This window comes from Archocentrus centrarchus, chromosome 15, assembly GCF_007364275.1.
Source record: "Archocentrus centrarchus isolate MPI-CPG fArcCen1 chromosome 15, fArcCen1, whole genome shotgun sequence".
Lineage (NCBI taxonomy): Eukaryota > Metazoa > Chordata > Actinopteri > Cichliformes > Cichlidae > Archocentrus > Archocentrus centrarchus.
In genome coordinates this window covers 1507429-1522624 of record NC_044360.1, presented here as the reverse complement: position 1 = coordinate 1522624, position 15196 = coordinate 1507429, and the positions used below count along the sequence as shown (strand labels likewise).

Sequence of the window (15196 nt, the reverse complement as noted above, 5' to 3'; positions counted from 1 at the left end):
TGCTGCTTTGCTTCAAATTCCACTCCAGACTCTGATTTCTGCTCAAACAACCAGACAGATAATCAATTAAAAATGCATAATTCATTAAATATCGTCTGCTATAAGGCCAAAATATTGGTCAGGGGGAGCCAGGCCTCCTGCTGCTCGTACATCTCTGGAGGCTGATTTCTGCACACGACTACAAATCTGATGTTTTTAAATGATTTTCGAGCAGTTTGGTTAGAAACGCAGGAACAGCTTTTATGATCCTCGGACGCAGAAAATAAACGATCGTGTGTAAAGTACAGTGGCCCTGAGGTACAAAACCAAGATGAAACATCCCAGATGTTTCAGCCGTCAGCTGATCATCAAAGCTGCCGTTTCAGTTTGGTCATCGTGTCTCCTGAAAAGGTGTCAGCGGCATTTAAAATCTGATTTGACCAATAAAAATATCTGATTAACGGTTCAAATGGCTGCTGCACAGCCGAGTGAAGCAGCAGACTGGAGATCACGTGACCTGTGTGGCTTTATTCTGAGGCTCAGTCTGGTCACTTCTTTTACTAAAACATCAAAAAAACAAAGGCGGCGCTCTGTGTAGAAATGAATCGGAGCAGAAGCTGAGGAAGGAGGCCTCACGAGCCCGGGTCGCATCCAGAAGGGTTATATTTATATTTATGAGTCCAGCTGAAGGGAAACAAACACGTTTCTGTGAGCAGCTCCAACAGCAGCGAACAAACTGTTGGTTATTTGCTGGCCCTCCACCCTGTGGGGGGGTGAATACTCTCCTCAAGTCTGGAAGAGCATAGTTTAGCACAGGCAGCCAAAGGGAGGGGCGGGACTATTGTGATCGACATCTGACCCCACTGCGTTTGGACCCCCGGGCCTTTGCACAGAGCACCCACTGGATAATCCGACCCTAACTGAGAAAGGAGGAGCGAGGCGGGACTCGATTGCTCCACCCGTGCACATGTTCCTCTGTGTCGTGTCTGCTGGAAATTGTGCCTCTCAAGTTCTTAAAAATCTTCTTTTTTTTTTAAAATCTGCTTTGACGAACTGAAGCACTTCAGTTAGTATTGATCTCCCCAGATTAAAGGGGGATTTTTATCCAGCTGTTCGCGTGTGTGTGTGTGTGTGTGTGTGTGGTAACAAACACACAGAAACCTCAGGCAGAGGTGGATTACTCCAACACAGGTCCCTCCATCCCTAACACATCTGCCAGAGTAAAGTGGAAACAGCTCATCGCTGCGCTACAAATTCTGCTTTTTTTAGTCTTTTTAGACTGAAAACTGGTTTTTAACATGAGTCGCAGCTGCTGGAGGCAGAAAAAAAGACCTTCATGGGGTGAATTAATAACACCTCTTTATGTAATGCCTCCTTTGAGCGAGGTAATTAAATGAGGCCAGTCTGTTCATTACTTTATAATCATGGAATAAACACACAAGCATCAAGCAAGAGGGCACTGATACAGAAACAAAGAGGAAGGCCAGAACAGGAGAAATAACATTTATGCTTAACTTAATTACACTGTCACATTTCCCCTGGATCCTAATTTGGATGCACCTTTTTGTCTACACATCAGCTTCTGAGTGCGCAGAGGAAATGTGAAACATGTTTAATGGTGACATGTTTTCGCCTCGGGCCTCTGGGAGGTGAAGCAGGCCGAGGGTGTGTGCGATGAAGCCGGCAGTGATGGAATCGATGCGGACGCGGCTGAATTTCTTCCTCACTGTGTCTCTTTTGTTCAGGCTGGTGGCTGCTTGCTTTAACAGGCGGTTTATCCACCTCCATCTGTGGCCTCGCCAAGCAGCCCCACCCTGCCTGCCCGCTGCTGCTGCTGGAGGAGCCAGCTCGGGCCTGTTTACCTGCTAACTGCCACATCTCCTCCACCATGACAAACAAAATCAGCAGCATCTGAAGGAGCACTTCCTGAGAGTGCACTGAGTCCAAACATGACCAAAAATAAATAAATAAAAACGCCACCGGAGCAGGACCCAGCCCAGGCAGAAAGCCTGAGAGCAGCACCGGAGGCCTCAGGAGCTGCAGTTCTGTCGGATCTGGGTGTTGGTTTTTGGGTGGAGACTGTGGGGGGAGGGGGAGGTGGTGCGGTGGGAGTGTGCATGATCAAAGCCGGGACAGCAGAATAAATCATATAAGCGTGATTGGGGTTATTCTGGTAGCGGTGAGGAAGCCGACAGGGAGTGGACGCACAGCGGATTCCTTTGTTGTGACTAATCTCCTTGCTAACGGCGCCCACTTCCATTATCGGACACGACCATGTCTGCCCTCCTACCGCTTTAATCCGCGAAAATACAAATAAAGAAAACCCATATCATTGAGTTTTATGTTTGTTTTAATGCTGATGCCGATATTACAGGTTAATAAAGTGTGGCGTTATAACGTGAAAACGATTAAGTCAACCTGACACTACACAACGGAAAAAACACACAAATTAATTTGTCTGCCCCGATTCTGAAGTCATACCTAAAGGCAGTTTTACGACAAACATATCTGCCAGCATTTCTTGCCGTTTTAACTTTAATTTGTTGAGAAAAACGAGATGAAAGATGTGTCCGATAATGGAACCAGGGATGCAACTACCGTTAGCATGAGCGGACACGCAGCGAGCGGAGAGCAGATGCTCGGTGTGACAACAATAACGGCGCCTGTAACGGCGGAATAAACCGCGTTCACTCCGGAAAAAAGCTTTTAAAAACACTTCACTGCTGACAGGCTGAGGAAGCGGGCTGCCTCTAGAGGATAAATGGAGGATAAATGGTGCAATCCTGCCACCTCATCCGCTCTCAGCCTGCTTCCTGCAGCCTGTCGGTCCGAACAGGTGGGCCGCAGCACCACAACACAGCAAAAAAACCGGGCTAACCTACGAGCGGACATCAGCGCAAATATGTACAAAAAACGGCTCATTTTACACCCCAGTCCTGTGCTCCAGGAGTCTCTTCTCCTCTATTCACAATAAACCTGAAGAGTCAACCAGCAGCCGGGCTCAGCGATCAAGCACCTCCCGCTCCCCCCAGGGGTAGCATCGCTAACCGGCTAAGAGGCTAAGCTTTAAGCGAGCACCAAACCCAAAAACCCGCAGAAAAATTAGCGCAATTTAAAACGACACAACTGAGACTAGCGTTTAAACTTACTAATGCGGCCAAAGGGAGCCCTCTTCCCCGCTTATTTTTATCTGTAGGTCGGTGAACGGTTGCGATGCTAATCCCGTTCAGGTGCACAGAAAACCGGTAAAAATGGAAAATATTCGGCTGTATTTCACAGAGGTTTTACTGAAAAAGCTTTAAACAACAAGCCCTAAAGGTGTCTCTCAATTCTCTTATAAACCTCCCGTCCCACTAACCCGTTTATCCAGCAGTAATACTCACAAGACGTGGGAGCCGCTGGTTCCTCCGTCAGCGCAGACCGCTCTGCTACCTCTGCGGGGGATGGCGCTGCTTTCCGGGGTTCAGCCGCTGGGAGGGCGTCGCTCTCGGGGGCAGGTTCTGGCTCGGGGGCAGCCTGTGGCTCCGGTGCGATCTTTGTACTCACAGGTTTGGCTTTGGGAGCGATCGCTTCGGGCTCTTCGGGGTCAAAAGTTGGGCTGGTGGTGTCTGGGACCGCTGGTGCGGGGGCTGACTCCGGTAACGTTACCGTCTCCTCCGAATCAGAGAGGGAAGTTTGTGTGAAGTCGTCAGGAGCGCTGTCTTCAGCTTTGTGCCGCTCCAAGGCGTCCTTAGCCCCGCCAACAAGGTCCACAATGTCGTCATCCACGTTGTAGAGGTTCTGTCCGGGCTCGGGGTCCGGTTCGGCCTCGTAATGGTGCACCTCGTCATTAAACAGAGGAGTGGTGGAAGAGACGTGCTGCTCGCTGTCTGCCATTTTTTTGTACTTCTCCTCCAAACTGTCTCCAAAGGTGGAAAAAAGTTTCAGCTCCGCTAAATGTCCGCTCAGTCAGTCACCTCCTGTTGCACACGTCCACCAGGAAGAGCCGGGAAACCGCACCGGGAAGTCCCCGCCTGTAATCTGCCTCTGACTCCGAACAAAGTTGGAGCAGCTCTCCGGAGTACAGTCGCCACAGAGTCGGACCCGAGTCCCCAGATGGCCTCCGAGGAGCTGAGAGGGGGAAGAGGGCAACACCGCTGACCAATTACCTGCGGCTTAATCCCGGAGTGACACAAGCTGCGACCAATCAGACAGGACCAAAGGTGGGCGGGGCGTAATGGGACACCTCCCCCATATTCAGGGGAGCGGAAAGTTTCCCGCTGCTGTTCCGACAGACTGCCACATGTTTCTAACCCGAACCGTTCACGGGCTCAGCCCTGAGAGACAGCAGGTCAAACACAGCCTACGTACAAAAAGATTTAAATCACGTGATCCTGTTTGTAATGCTTTTTGTATTAATAATAATAATAATAATGAAGGCTAAAGACAGAGAGAAACTGATCTAAAGTCTCGTTAAAGTAGAGTTGGTTCTAAAATCGTATTTAAAGTGGGCCTAAAGTGGACTCATTTCCAGCTCAATTTCCTGTTCTTGGTCTCCACTAGAGTAGCTTTGCATTATTTAAAGTTCAAAATAATCCTTTCTCTGATGTTAGCTCCTTTGCAGTCCCCCCAGGCCATCCTCCCTCTGAAACAAGCTGGTTCAGCTCCTCCCACTTTAAGGCTGGGATTCATTAAGCACATCCCCCATCTGTGACATCATCCAGATCCAAGACTAGAAAAAACCATAAAGCAGCCTGAGCTTGGAGCTCTCAGGATTCACTGAAAATACACTGAGCTCATAAATAAAAAACTTTGGTGATGCTTAATATGAACATCCACTGCTGGAACAGGAGATAATGACAGGAAAGAGATCCTCTGTAGTCATACAAAGAACTATTCAAATACTGCATAAACAGGGGCACTAGCCTCAAATATTACATAAGTGAATGCACCAATACCACAGAGTAAAAATACTAAAAGATGAGTAGAAGTTAAAGACTGAGTATCAACAGAGGAAGAGAGCCAAGCTGTGATGATGCTTCATCTTCTGCAGATAAGTGCTGTCAAGAGAGGGTGCAGTGAGTTATCAGCTAACCAGTCTTTACACTAAGAGGCTGCACACTTTTACAGCTTAACCTTTCCATGCACTGGGAAAAGTCTTTTATTTATTTAAAATATATGTATTATATAGAGATAATGGCAAAGAAGTAATAAAATAAACTTATGTCTAGTTTACTTATGTTAATCTAAACCAGTGCCTCAGGTTTTACAGGTTTATATGTTGTATGATATTGAAGGTTGTATTACAGATTAGACGGTGGTGAGATGACACGGCAAAGATCAAAACCGGACACAGGGTGCTAAAAGGATTAACATGCAAAGTACTGAGTAATTTAATCTCTTACAGCACGTACAAGAGCAGCGTTTCCTTCTGTAATCCAGTGAAGCAGAAGTATGAAGAGGAAATGGGGTTGGTAACTTTCCACTCCAGAGCAGACTGCATTTTTTATTTAAAAAGGAGGCTGTAGATCAGAGATGAGTAATCAGAGGATTTCACAGTCAAAAGTCCTGCCTTCACTGCACCTGGGAAATATCATTTAGATATTCAGCTGTTCCTAACTGCAGGTGACAGTTAAAGTGGACCTGATGTGCTTATTTCCTGTCTCCTGTATTAACTGCGGTTGTTCATAAACAGTTTCATGCAGTTTTTTTCTGCTCTTGGATCTTTATGATGTTAATCGGCTTCGGGACTGAATCTGAAGCCAGAGCTGAAGCGTCTCAAAGCTGCACGCTTTGCAATGACCAGCAGGGGGCGACTCCTCTGGCTGTCCAGCTGTCTGACTGGATGAGAAAGTGGGCCTCCTGCTCATGTGATTTCTGAGCTCAGTAAACTCTTTTTTGATAAGTTCATAGTCTCCTTTTAATGAAATATGTTCCACCTTAGAGAGGACTTCTTATGGTGTGTTTAGATCGAACTCAAGGCCAAATTTCACCTTGAATTACTCGTGTGAAGATGGGAGATTGCAGGAAATGTAGACACCTGGCCAGTGGCTGTTTAGACCCCGCCTTCTGAGCCCAGTCTCTGCTCCACTGACGTGTCTATATCTGCACCTTCTCCACGCCGTGGCACCCTCGTTATTGTCTTAATTTAGCTTTTGCGCACACATCATGTGTCATACACTTTCCATGCACTGCTTTACACCACTGATACAGACGGCACACAACATGATTCTTATAATAAACCGCTGGTGATCCCTGTTCACTTGGTGGTTTGACTGCACTCTTTGTTGCAGCGGTTGTAGCACTACATAAAGACGAATTTCATCAATCAAATCTTTGAACACATGTTTGCTGCTTTTGGCATCCTGCAGCTCCAGTCAGCTGATTCAAATGTTATCAGTCCATTAAATGCACGTTATCAACGATTATCAGACCCATAGTTAAGGGCCAGTAGGGACTGTCTCCACCTCCTAGCCAGCAAAAATGTTGATATCATTGTTCTAATCGAGGATCACTGTTGGTGTGACGTGGACTGGAGTGGATGTCTGGAGTGGATCTGGATTAGTTAGTGATAATGTCCTACTGAGACGGCTAGCAGGTGCAGCAGGGCCAGTCTGAACTACACTTATGGGACTGATAACTGTTAATAAAGTGCATTTAAGGACTGATAACATTCAAATCGGCTGAATTAGAGCGGTAGCTGGCTGCTGGGAGGGACTACGATGAATCCAGATTCAGTCCAGACACCCACTCCAGTCCACGTCACATCGGAACAGTGTTCCTCAATTAGAACGATGATAACAACCTTTTTGACCGGCTAGGAGGTGGAGAAGGCCCCTCCTGGCCCTTAACTATGGGTCTGATAATCGTTGATAATGTGCATTTAATAGACTGATAACATTCGAAGCGGGTGCTCCAGTTTATGTCTTTGCATAAACTTTGTATGTCTGAATATTTCATTATTCTATTCTGTGTTCTCTGTTCTGATTGGCCATTTTCTGGAAGCCTACTGAGGGGTACCACCCAATGCTTCAAAAGCTGTGTCCACGCTGAAAGGCTTGTCATGCCTCGCTTTTGAAGCTGACAGCTGGTCACTTCCCGGGCTCCAGCTGCCTGATAACTCTATAGTGTATTTGGTCGTAGGTCAGCCACTGGTATCCTGTGCTCGTATTGGTACACAGTTGCTTAGAAGTTCAGAAAAGTTCATTCAGGTCTTGCTCACTTTTTATTTGGCCCACAGTCACCTGAAGTTACCAAATGTCATTCACCCTGTACGGTCTCCACGTGCATCCATCACTGCATCCATCACTTCCAGCGTGGATGCATATTAAGTCTGTGAAATGTTTCGTCTCAAGAGCTTGAAAAAAGGCGACTGGGCTTCACCTCCCATCCAAGAGGCTTCTTCAGTTCTACAACCAAAAGGTGGAGACTCTCAGGTATTTAAACTCCACTGAGGGTCGTCCCCCTTTGGACCTACCATTGACCATGTGTCACATGAGCCAAGGTGTGGGGGTTGCGGTGTCTGGGGAGGGAACTCAGGACTGCGTTTTAGACGGGGGAAAGTTGGTGATGTAATCCACGTCCTCTGTTCAGTGATCATCGCTCACAGTGGACAAAGATGCTTCTTTAACTCCTCTTTCAACTCATCTGTCTTACCTGTCCAAAGTGTGAACATTGGCATCCTCAGAGAGTGACCTTTGACCTCAGATGTACAGCTGAGTCCTGTCCTGTGGCTCTTCTATGACTCTGGTAGCTTGTGTTTGGCTCGGTCTGAACACCAAATCATGCGTTTCATTATTAAGAACTTTAGTCACATTTAATAGGAGGACACAGGAAAAGGAGAAGAAGAACATTTGGATTATTTAGAGGTGAGCAGTGACACAGGTGGACTTTAACAAGGATGGTTTTGGGGGGGGGGCAGAGCTGCTTAAAATATTAATATGCAAAATATTTAGAAAACTCTCAGAGTGGATGCAAAAATTCAAACTTTCCATTGTGAGATGCAGTGAAGCAGAAGTAGAAACACGTCGGCCGGCTCTGAAACTGCGCAGAAATGCTGCTTTCAGGGCACAGTGAGTAAAATCTGAACTGCCCACATGCAGAGGATCAGGGAGCTGAGCTGCAGCCCGACATCCAGAGTTACACAGCAATCTGATGACAGGACAGACTCTATATATAACATGTGAACATATACGTGAAAGTATTTATGGCTGCTTCACACACAAAGCATGTGATCACAGAGGAGCAGGGGAGGGTGGACATTTACAGAAATGTCACTTTAATAAAATCCTTCTTTTAAAAATACCTGAAGGCACAAATGTGTTCATTTTTAGTTCTGCTCTGAGACATTTTACTGAGACACACTCTGAATATTTGTAAAGAGAATAAACTGTTATCATAGCTTGTTATGAATATGAAACTGTTCCCTGGGAACCAAAGCTCAGAGAACTTGGAAATGAGGCTAACAGAGGAGAAGCCAGCGAGAACAAGAGTTAATCTGACCGCACTGCTGTGGACGTGAATGAACATGAGGTCGTAGAGATCTGAGTAACAAGGAGGGAAACCTTCACAGGTTTACCAAAACCATGAAGCACATCCGTGGAGGGGATTTTACACAGAATAACCGCCTCAGTCTGAACTGAGACTGAAAGCAGCTCAGAGCTCAGGTTTATGAGAAAGCTTTACAAACCAACTGAAACCCTGTATGTGTCATTAAAGGCGGGCCTGTGAGTTAGCACAGGTGCTCCTGGAAATGATCGTGAAGTTTGATTTTCAGATGAAACAAAAATGCTTTAGCTTCACCTGAGCTCAGGAAGTACAGTTCTACCTTTTCTGCCCATTTCCAGCTCCATGTTTTATTATCTTACTGCTAGAGCAGCTTTGCATGATTCACAGTTCAAAATCATCCTTCTTTATCTCACACTGAGCCCCTCAGTTCATCCTCAGTCTGAGAGAGTCCAATTTAGCTCCTTCCCCTTCAAACCCACTTTTTTCTAATTGGCAGCCCCATCAATTTAAACAGCAGGAGGGTGGAGCTTCTGTGCCTGAGATGACCATATTAGGGATATCCCATATTCGTCATCCATATCCAAGAGTAGAAAAACTGCAATAACCGGAATTTTTAGAGTACTTTGCTCAGAGAGATTAAAGTACAGACACTGAGCTCAGAATTATAAACTTTGGTAATATTTACTATGAAAAGTCACACAGCTGCAAAAAGAGGCAAAAAAGCCTGAAAGAAACACCTGAAGTGAAGGAAGTTTAAACCTGCAGAGAGATAATGCTGCTAAACCCAGATCATCATGGTGCATCATCAGTGGCAGAAATTCATAATCTGAGCTGAAACTATTAAACATTGTCCATAATTCTTAACCTTCAGATCATTTCCTCCATGAATTACTTAGTTGTTTTCCATATAAAATATCCAATAATAATAAAAGGCTTTTGGTTTCCCAGAGCCCAAAGCCATTCATACTGTTAGATCATAAAGAGAGGAGTTACGTTTACTTGAAAAATGATAATTAATCAAAATCAGCAGATAAATGAATCCGCTGATGGTCTCAGCTCTAATAATAAACAGATCAGCAGGTGGTGAATGAAGCCACCTCAGTGGCCTCCATGTTGGCTCCACATCACAGCCGACCGTCTCCAGACTTCGCTGTACTGGAAACAGCTGTCAGCTGACTGGGGGTTTACTGGGAGTCTGAGTCACCAGCAGCAGGTGAGTCACTGCACAGTGACCGGTCTGTGCTGGAGCTCTGTTTAATGTCCACACCCTACAGCACCATATCCATATCTATAACTATCTGTATCTATAACTATCCATATTGATCTATATCTGTAGGTATCTGGATTATTCCACATAAAGCAGATCCAATCTTTGAGCTGTGATCCAGTTTAAACAGGTGAGTTATCGCACAGAGCAGTTTCTGTATCAGCTGTAAACATGTTTACTTCTGCTGTAACATTTTAACATGGGAGTCTATGGGGACCGACTCACTGCTGCCTCTGCTGGACTGCAGAGGAACTGCAGCTTCGGGCTGCAGCACTTTGGTTTCATTTTCTTGCAGCTTGGTTAAAAACACTGAACAGTGAAGTAATGAAGCTGTAACTATGTTTCCGAGTGCTGTGAGTATGAAACAGGTCCTTTGTTCTGTGTCTATAAACGTATGAGCCATATATGAGTCTGTTTTTCAGAACTGTTTTGCATCTATAGTTTGCTCAGAAGCTTTTAGTGCATAATATCTTAGTTATATTTACAGTGATGCTTGGAGGAGGGAAGCACTGAAAACTGTGATCAGCCAATCAGGAACGTCTGTGAGACTGTTTTATAGGGATTATATTGTTCAGAGGGTAAACATGAACTAGATGGTGGATTGGTGTGAGTGTTGACCCAGTTGCTGCAGGCTGGTGGCTGCTGACACACACGGTTATCTTTAGTCGATGAGGATGACGAGGATGATGATGCAGCTGCTCTGATTAGCAGCCGTTGCCTGAGAACGGCGTGGACTGTTTACAGTGTGTTTCTGAGCGAGCACAGGGCACAGACAGCAGTGAGGACCTCAGTCAGGTGTGTCTGCTGAGGGCTGCACTGAGAGCCCACCTCTGTCTCTGCAGGTACAGGTTACAAACATGTACCCCCTGACCCCAATGACCGGACCCTGGGGTCATTATGAATGCGTTTACACTGACAAGGTGCTCAAGAACTAATTCCATTCCCACCAAACATATTCTGGCATCAGAGCTACAAACCTGACACCACAGTGCTGCTGATGTCAGCTTTGCAGCACAGAAGCACTACTGTGCAAAAATCTTGAGCCTCCCTCAGTTCTTTATATTTTGCCTCGGAGCAGCCAGACGTTAGGGTTCTCCTGCTTTCTGAAGCTCTTCAAAGTTCTTCTTTGGACATCGGCTGCTTTTTCACTCATCTTCAGTCCAGTCCTCGTATCTGACCAGTTTTTATTTAAGCCTCTGACCTCTGACCTGTGACTCATTGAAGCATCAAAAGGCTCCAAACTCAGAGGATGAACCAGTGCTGTGTGTGCACATCACAGACCGCCGAGCCAAGAACCAGTTTGAACTGGATCTTTGGGCTGTTTGTTCCCAGCAGCCTGTCACAGAAACATCATCTGTTTCTTTAGTTTCTCCTCCTTGATGTGGAAGAGCAGCAGCTCTGCTCTAAACTCCTCACCCCATTTGTAAGTGAGATCCTGGACACCTTTCAGAGGACGCTTTCAGTCACTACCCACAGCTCATGGCCACAGGTGAGGGCAGGAATGTAGATCAAAACTCAGTCCATGTGTGCAGATACCCCTGGTAGGGTCTCCCAGGGCGAACTGGTCCTCGGTAAGTGTGATTCTAACGACTTGTATGATGATTATTGTTTATTGTAGGGGCTTTACCTACAATGTAAAGCACCTTGAGGAGACTGTTTGTTGTGATTTGGTGCTATATAAATAAAATTGAATTGGTGCATAAAATAAAGGAGTGTGTTACCTCACCGAAGATAGAACGAGGCATATCTTTCCTGTGGGCCTGTCACCTGCAGAGTTTCATGCTTTTGGATCAGGCGGCATTCAGAAACCTCAGCGAAATCAGGTTCAACATTAATTTTAGTCAAAATAGTGCAGAGTGGTCTCTCACGTCGGGAGGTGACCAATATGAAGAGGAGGAATGATCACATGACCTGTGAACCTGTCCTTTATCATCTGGGAGAAAAGGTGATGGTTGCAAGAAGCTGATGGAAAGTCAAAGAAGCTGTGTCATGCTGGACCAGCATCTCTTTCTCTCTCTCTCTCACACACACACACACACACACACACACACACACACACACACACACACACACACACACACACACACACACTGCAGGAGATCAATATGCTGCGACAAGCCAGACTGTTGTGACTCAGCAGTGAATCTTTGGACCTTTTTCTCTCTTCATTCTGTTCAGAGGTGACACTAAAATCAGTCATCAGCTAACTTTAGCTAGCTTGGTTATCAGCCTGCCTCCACCGACGGGGAGCACAGACACAGACACATTCACAGGCACAGACACAGACACATTCACAGACACATTCACAGGCACAGACACAGGCACATTCACAGACACATTCACAGACACAGACACAGACACATTCACAGACACATTCACAGGCACAGACACAGGCACAGACACAGACACATTCACAGTCACAGACACATTCGCAGACACATTCACAGTCACAGACACAGACTCAGACACAGTCACAGACACAGACACAGACACAGGCACAGGCACAGACACATTCACAGACACAGACACAGACACAGACACAGACACATTCACAGTCACAGACACATTCGCAGACACATTCACAGTCACAGACACAGACTCAGACACAGTCACAGACACAGGCACAGGCACAGACACATTCACAGGCACAGACACAGGCACAGACACAGACACATTCACAGACACATTCACAGGCACAGACATAGGCACAGACACAGACACATTCACAGACACAGTCACAGACATATTCACAGACACAGTCCTAGCCTCACCTCCTGCAGGCTTTGTCTTCTCCAGACTGCAGCTTTAAATAAAGGTTGCAGCTCAGCCTCTCTGACTTCTGTTAATATCTCTTTAAACCGATACAGAGATGTTTGGAACATGATGCTGCTTCTTTACATCCTGTTCATAATTTTAGGTCATTTTTGAATATTTTAACTACTGTAAACAAAGATGTGCTTCAGTTGCTAACTGATGGGTGATGTCACAGCAGGATTGTTAAGTTACATTTCTAACAGGGACAGCTGATCCTAAACTAAGCTGGGGTTGATCAGCTGGGCTTCAGCCTGTCTGAGTGCTGAGTCATAACCAGGTGTGACCGTTGGCCTGACTGTGCTGCTGTGACTCAGTTAAAGGACCTCCTCAGTGACCAGGAGCTCCCAGGTTTGAGTCCCAGCACTGCCTCAGATGTGATTCTTTCCTGGATGAGATCCATTCACCCGACAAGCACGAGCTGAATAAAGCCCAGAACACGAGCTCTGTTTGACAGTTTCCTAGAGTAAAATCAAACTTCCCAGGCGAGCGTGAACAGAGAGGATGCTGGGTAAACAGTGTCTCGCTGTGGCTGCGCGCCCTGTTTATAGAGTGGTGGGAGTGTGTTTGTCCATTGTGTGTGAGTCTTCATTCACTGTGATGTGGCTCAGCATCGACACAAAGGCTCCTCTGTTTGACCTCCTCGGGGTGTGTGTGCTGTCAGGTTAGGCGGACTCGTGAGGACCTGCAGCGGCGCCGAGCCTTATGAGGACGCCGCGGAGGCCCCCGGACCACCTGCAGGGCTCAGATTAGGATTTATGCTTGGTAGAAAAAAAAGGACAGGTGCATGCATACACCTGTTCCTGATGTAACCTACATGACAGTGACTCTTAGCTCTTTGTTGCCAACTTTGTAAATTGTGCAAAGCATTTAGTCGGTTCAGATTTTTCTTATTTAGGGCTTTTAGTAATGATGGTTTCTAGTTTCAGCATTTCTTTTGTTCATTTACCTGCTATCACTTGGAAAACTTGGAGCACCCAGGTACTGCTGGGATTCAAACCCAGGAATTCCTGTTTAGGAGACAGGTGCTTTCACCACCTCAGCCACAGCGCCTCCTGCTGGCTCCCTGCTCACATGATGAATGCTCAGCCCTGCACGCTGCAACAGGCAAAACTGTTTGACTTGAGTGAGCCTGAAGCTGGTGCGTACAGGAGCATCGCTGAGCAGCCGAAACGCTCACCTCGTACCTCACTGTCGCTCAGGAGAGGAGATGTTTGTGGCTCAGAGAATCCAGCTGCATTTACACCAGGCTGCTTAAAACATGAGGCTGGATGTTTGCTGCGTCCAGGAGATAAGAATGCTCACTTCACCCAGTCCGGTCTTACTGTTGTCTCATTTAAACAAGAAGTAACCGCGGAAACAGTGTGTGTGTGTGTGTGTGTGTGTGTGTGCATGTGTGTGTGTGTGTGTGTGTGTGTGTGTGTGTGTGTGTGTGTGTGTGTGTGTGCATGTGTGTGTGTGTGTGTGTGTGTGTGTGTGTGTGTGTGTGTGTGTGGTAAAAAAAATAAATGAATGATAGTCATAGAGGGCATAGCTGTTATAATGAATACAAACTGATCTGTTAATGTATCAGTTAATAATAATAATACATATAATCTTAAAGAGCATATATATTTATGGTCTTCACTCAGGGCCACACCTTGATAACAGGCTGATTTTTATAACATATACACACTTATAATTTACATGATTTGTCGGTTTTGTTGATGTTGTGTTCATGTTGCTATGAATGAATGAATTGTGTGACGGTGTTGTTTACTTCCAGAAAGGACGCTCCAGCGTCTCCTCTGCTGAGGAGCTAATAAAGGAAGCACTGAAGCACCTTTTCCTAGCAGCTCCCATTACAGCTGCAGATACTGGAGGCTGACCTCAGCCCATCGGGAACCTTCCTAAATAAAACTGAACGATCGCCGCGGCGTCATTAAAGATCACCTCGGTTAGTGTGTTTGTTTGGAGGTTGTTCAGCATCCAGGATGAACCCCGGGGTCAAACGCGTCAGACTCAAATGAAATGAACTGTGTGTCCACACAGGAAGCAGCGAGGTCCTGACCTGAGACCAGAAGGTCAGTAATGCTCAATAACTTAAAGTGATGGCAGGTGAAAAAGCTACAAACAGTGAACTTCTTCACACATGGGCACAGTTCACCCATACATCCTGTTATGTATGATCTGCACTGGCTAACAGGTTTATGTGGGCACAGTCAGCTGAGGATGAAGTCTGATATTAAGGTCACTGCCTCCATCTTTCCAGTATCTGTACTAAAGTCCTGCAGGTGCAAGGCACTGCTGGGATTTGAACCCAGGATCTCCTGTTTACTAGACAGGTGCTTTCACCACCTCAGCCACAGTGCCTTCGGGCCCAGGCTGGGCTGAGCAGTCACAGTTACAGACAGGCTGAAGTCCAGCTGTTACAGCTGTCAGAGCTCACCTGATTAATCCCAGCTTAGTTTAGGATCAGCTGAGTCCTGCTGATGGAGTTTCACTGGTTCACTCTGTTACGTCACTAAACCTGCAGACAGACTAGAAACAATGTGACCTGCAGCTTTTGGTGCTTCAGGGTCAGCTTCAGTTTTCATTTTTAATGGTTGCAGCATTTTACACCACACGCTGTAGCTCCGAGGCACCGCTGGGATTCAAACCCTCCCAGGATCA

The 15196-nt window shown here is 46.2% G+C and overlaps 1 protein-coding gene and 1 non-coding gene across 7 annotated transcripts in view; both read right to left on the bottom strand.

Moving 5' to 3' along the window:
- rtn4b (reticulon 4b) overlaps positions 1–4103 on the bottom strand; it is a 38392-nt gene extending 34289 nt beyond the window's left edge. For 2 of the 6 annotated variants that reach the window (XM_030747468.1, XM_030747469.1), the window contains exon 1: positions 3363–4103. In XM_030747468.1, coding sequence (XP_030603328.1) covers positions 3363–3855 — 493 coding nt within the window. In that variant the 5' untranslated portion in view covers positions 3856–4103. The remainder of the gene's footprint in view (positions 1–3362) is intronic. The other 4 variants (XM_030747470.1, XM_030747471.1, XM_030747472.1 and 1 more) reach the window with 3 other exon arrangements.
- A 10719-nt stretch (positions 4104–14822) lies between these two features.
- Positions 14823–14896, bottom strand: trnat-agu (transfer RNA threonine (anticodon AGU)). Its single transcript has one exon. It is a non-coding gene; the product is annotated as a tRNA-Thr (tRNA).
- Positions 14897–15196: the final 300 nt, after the last annotated feature.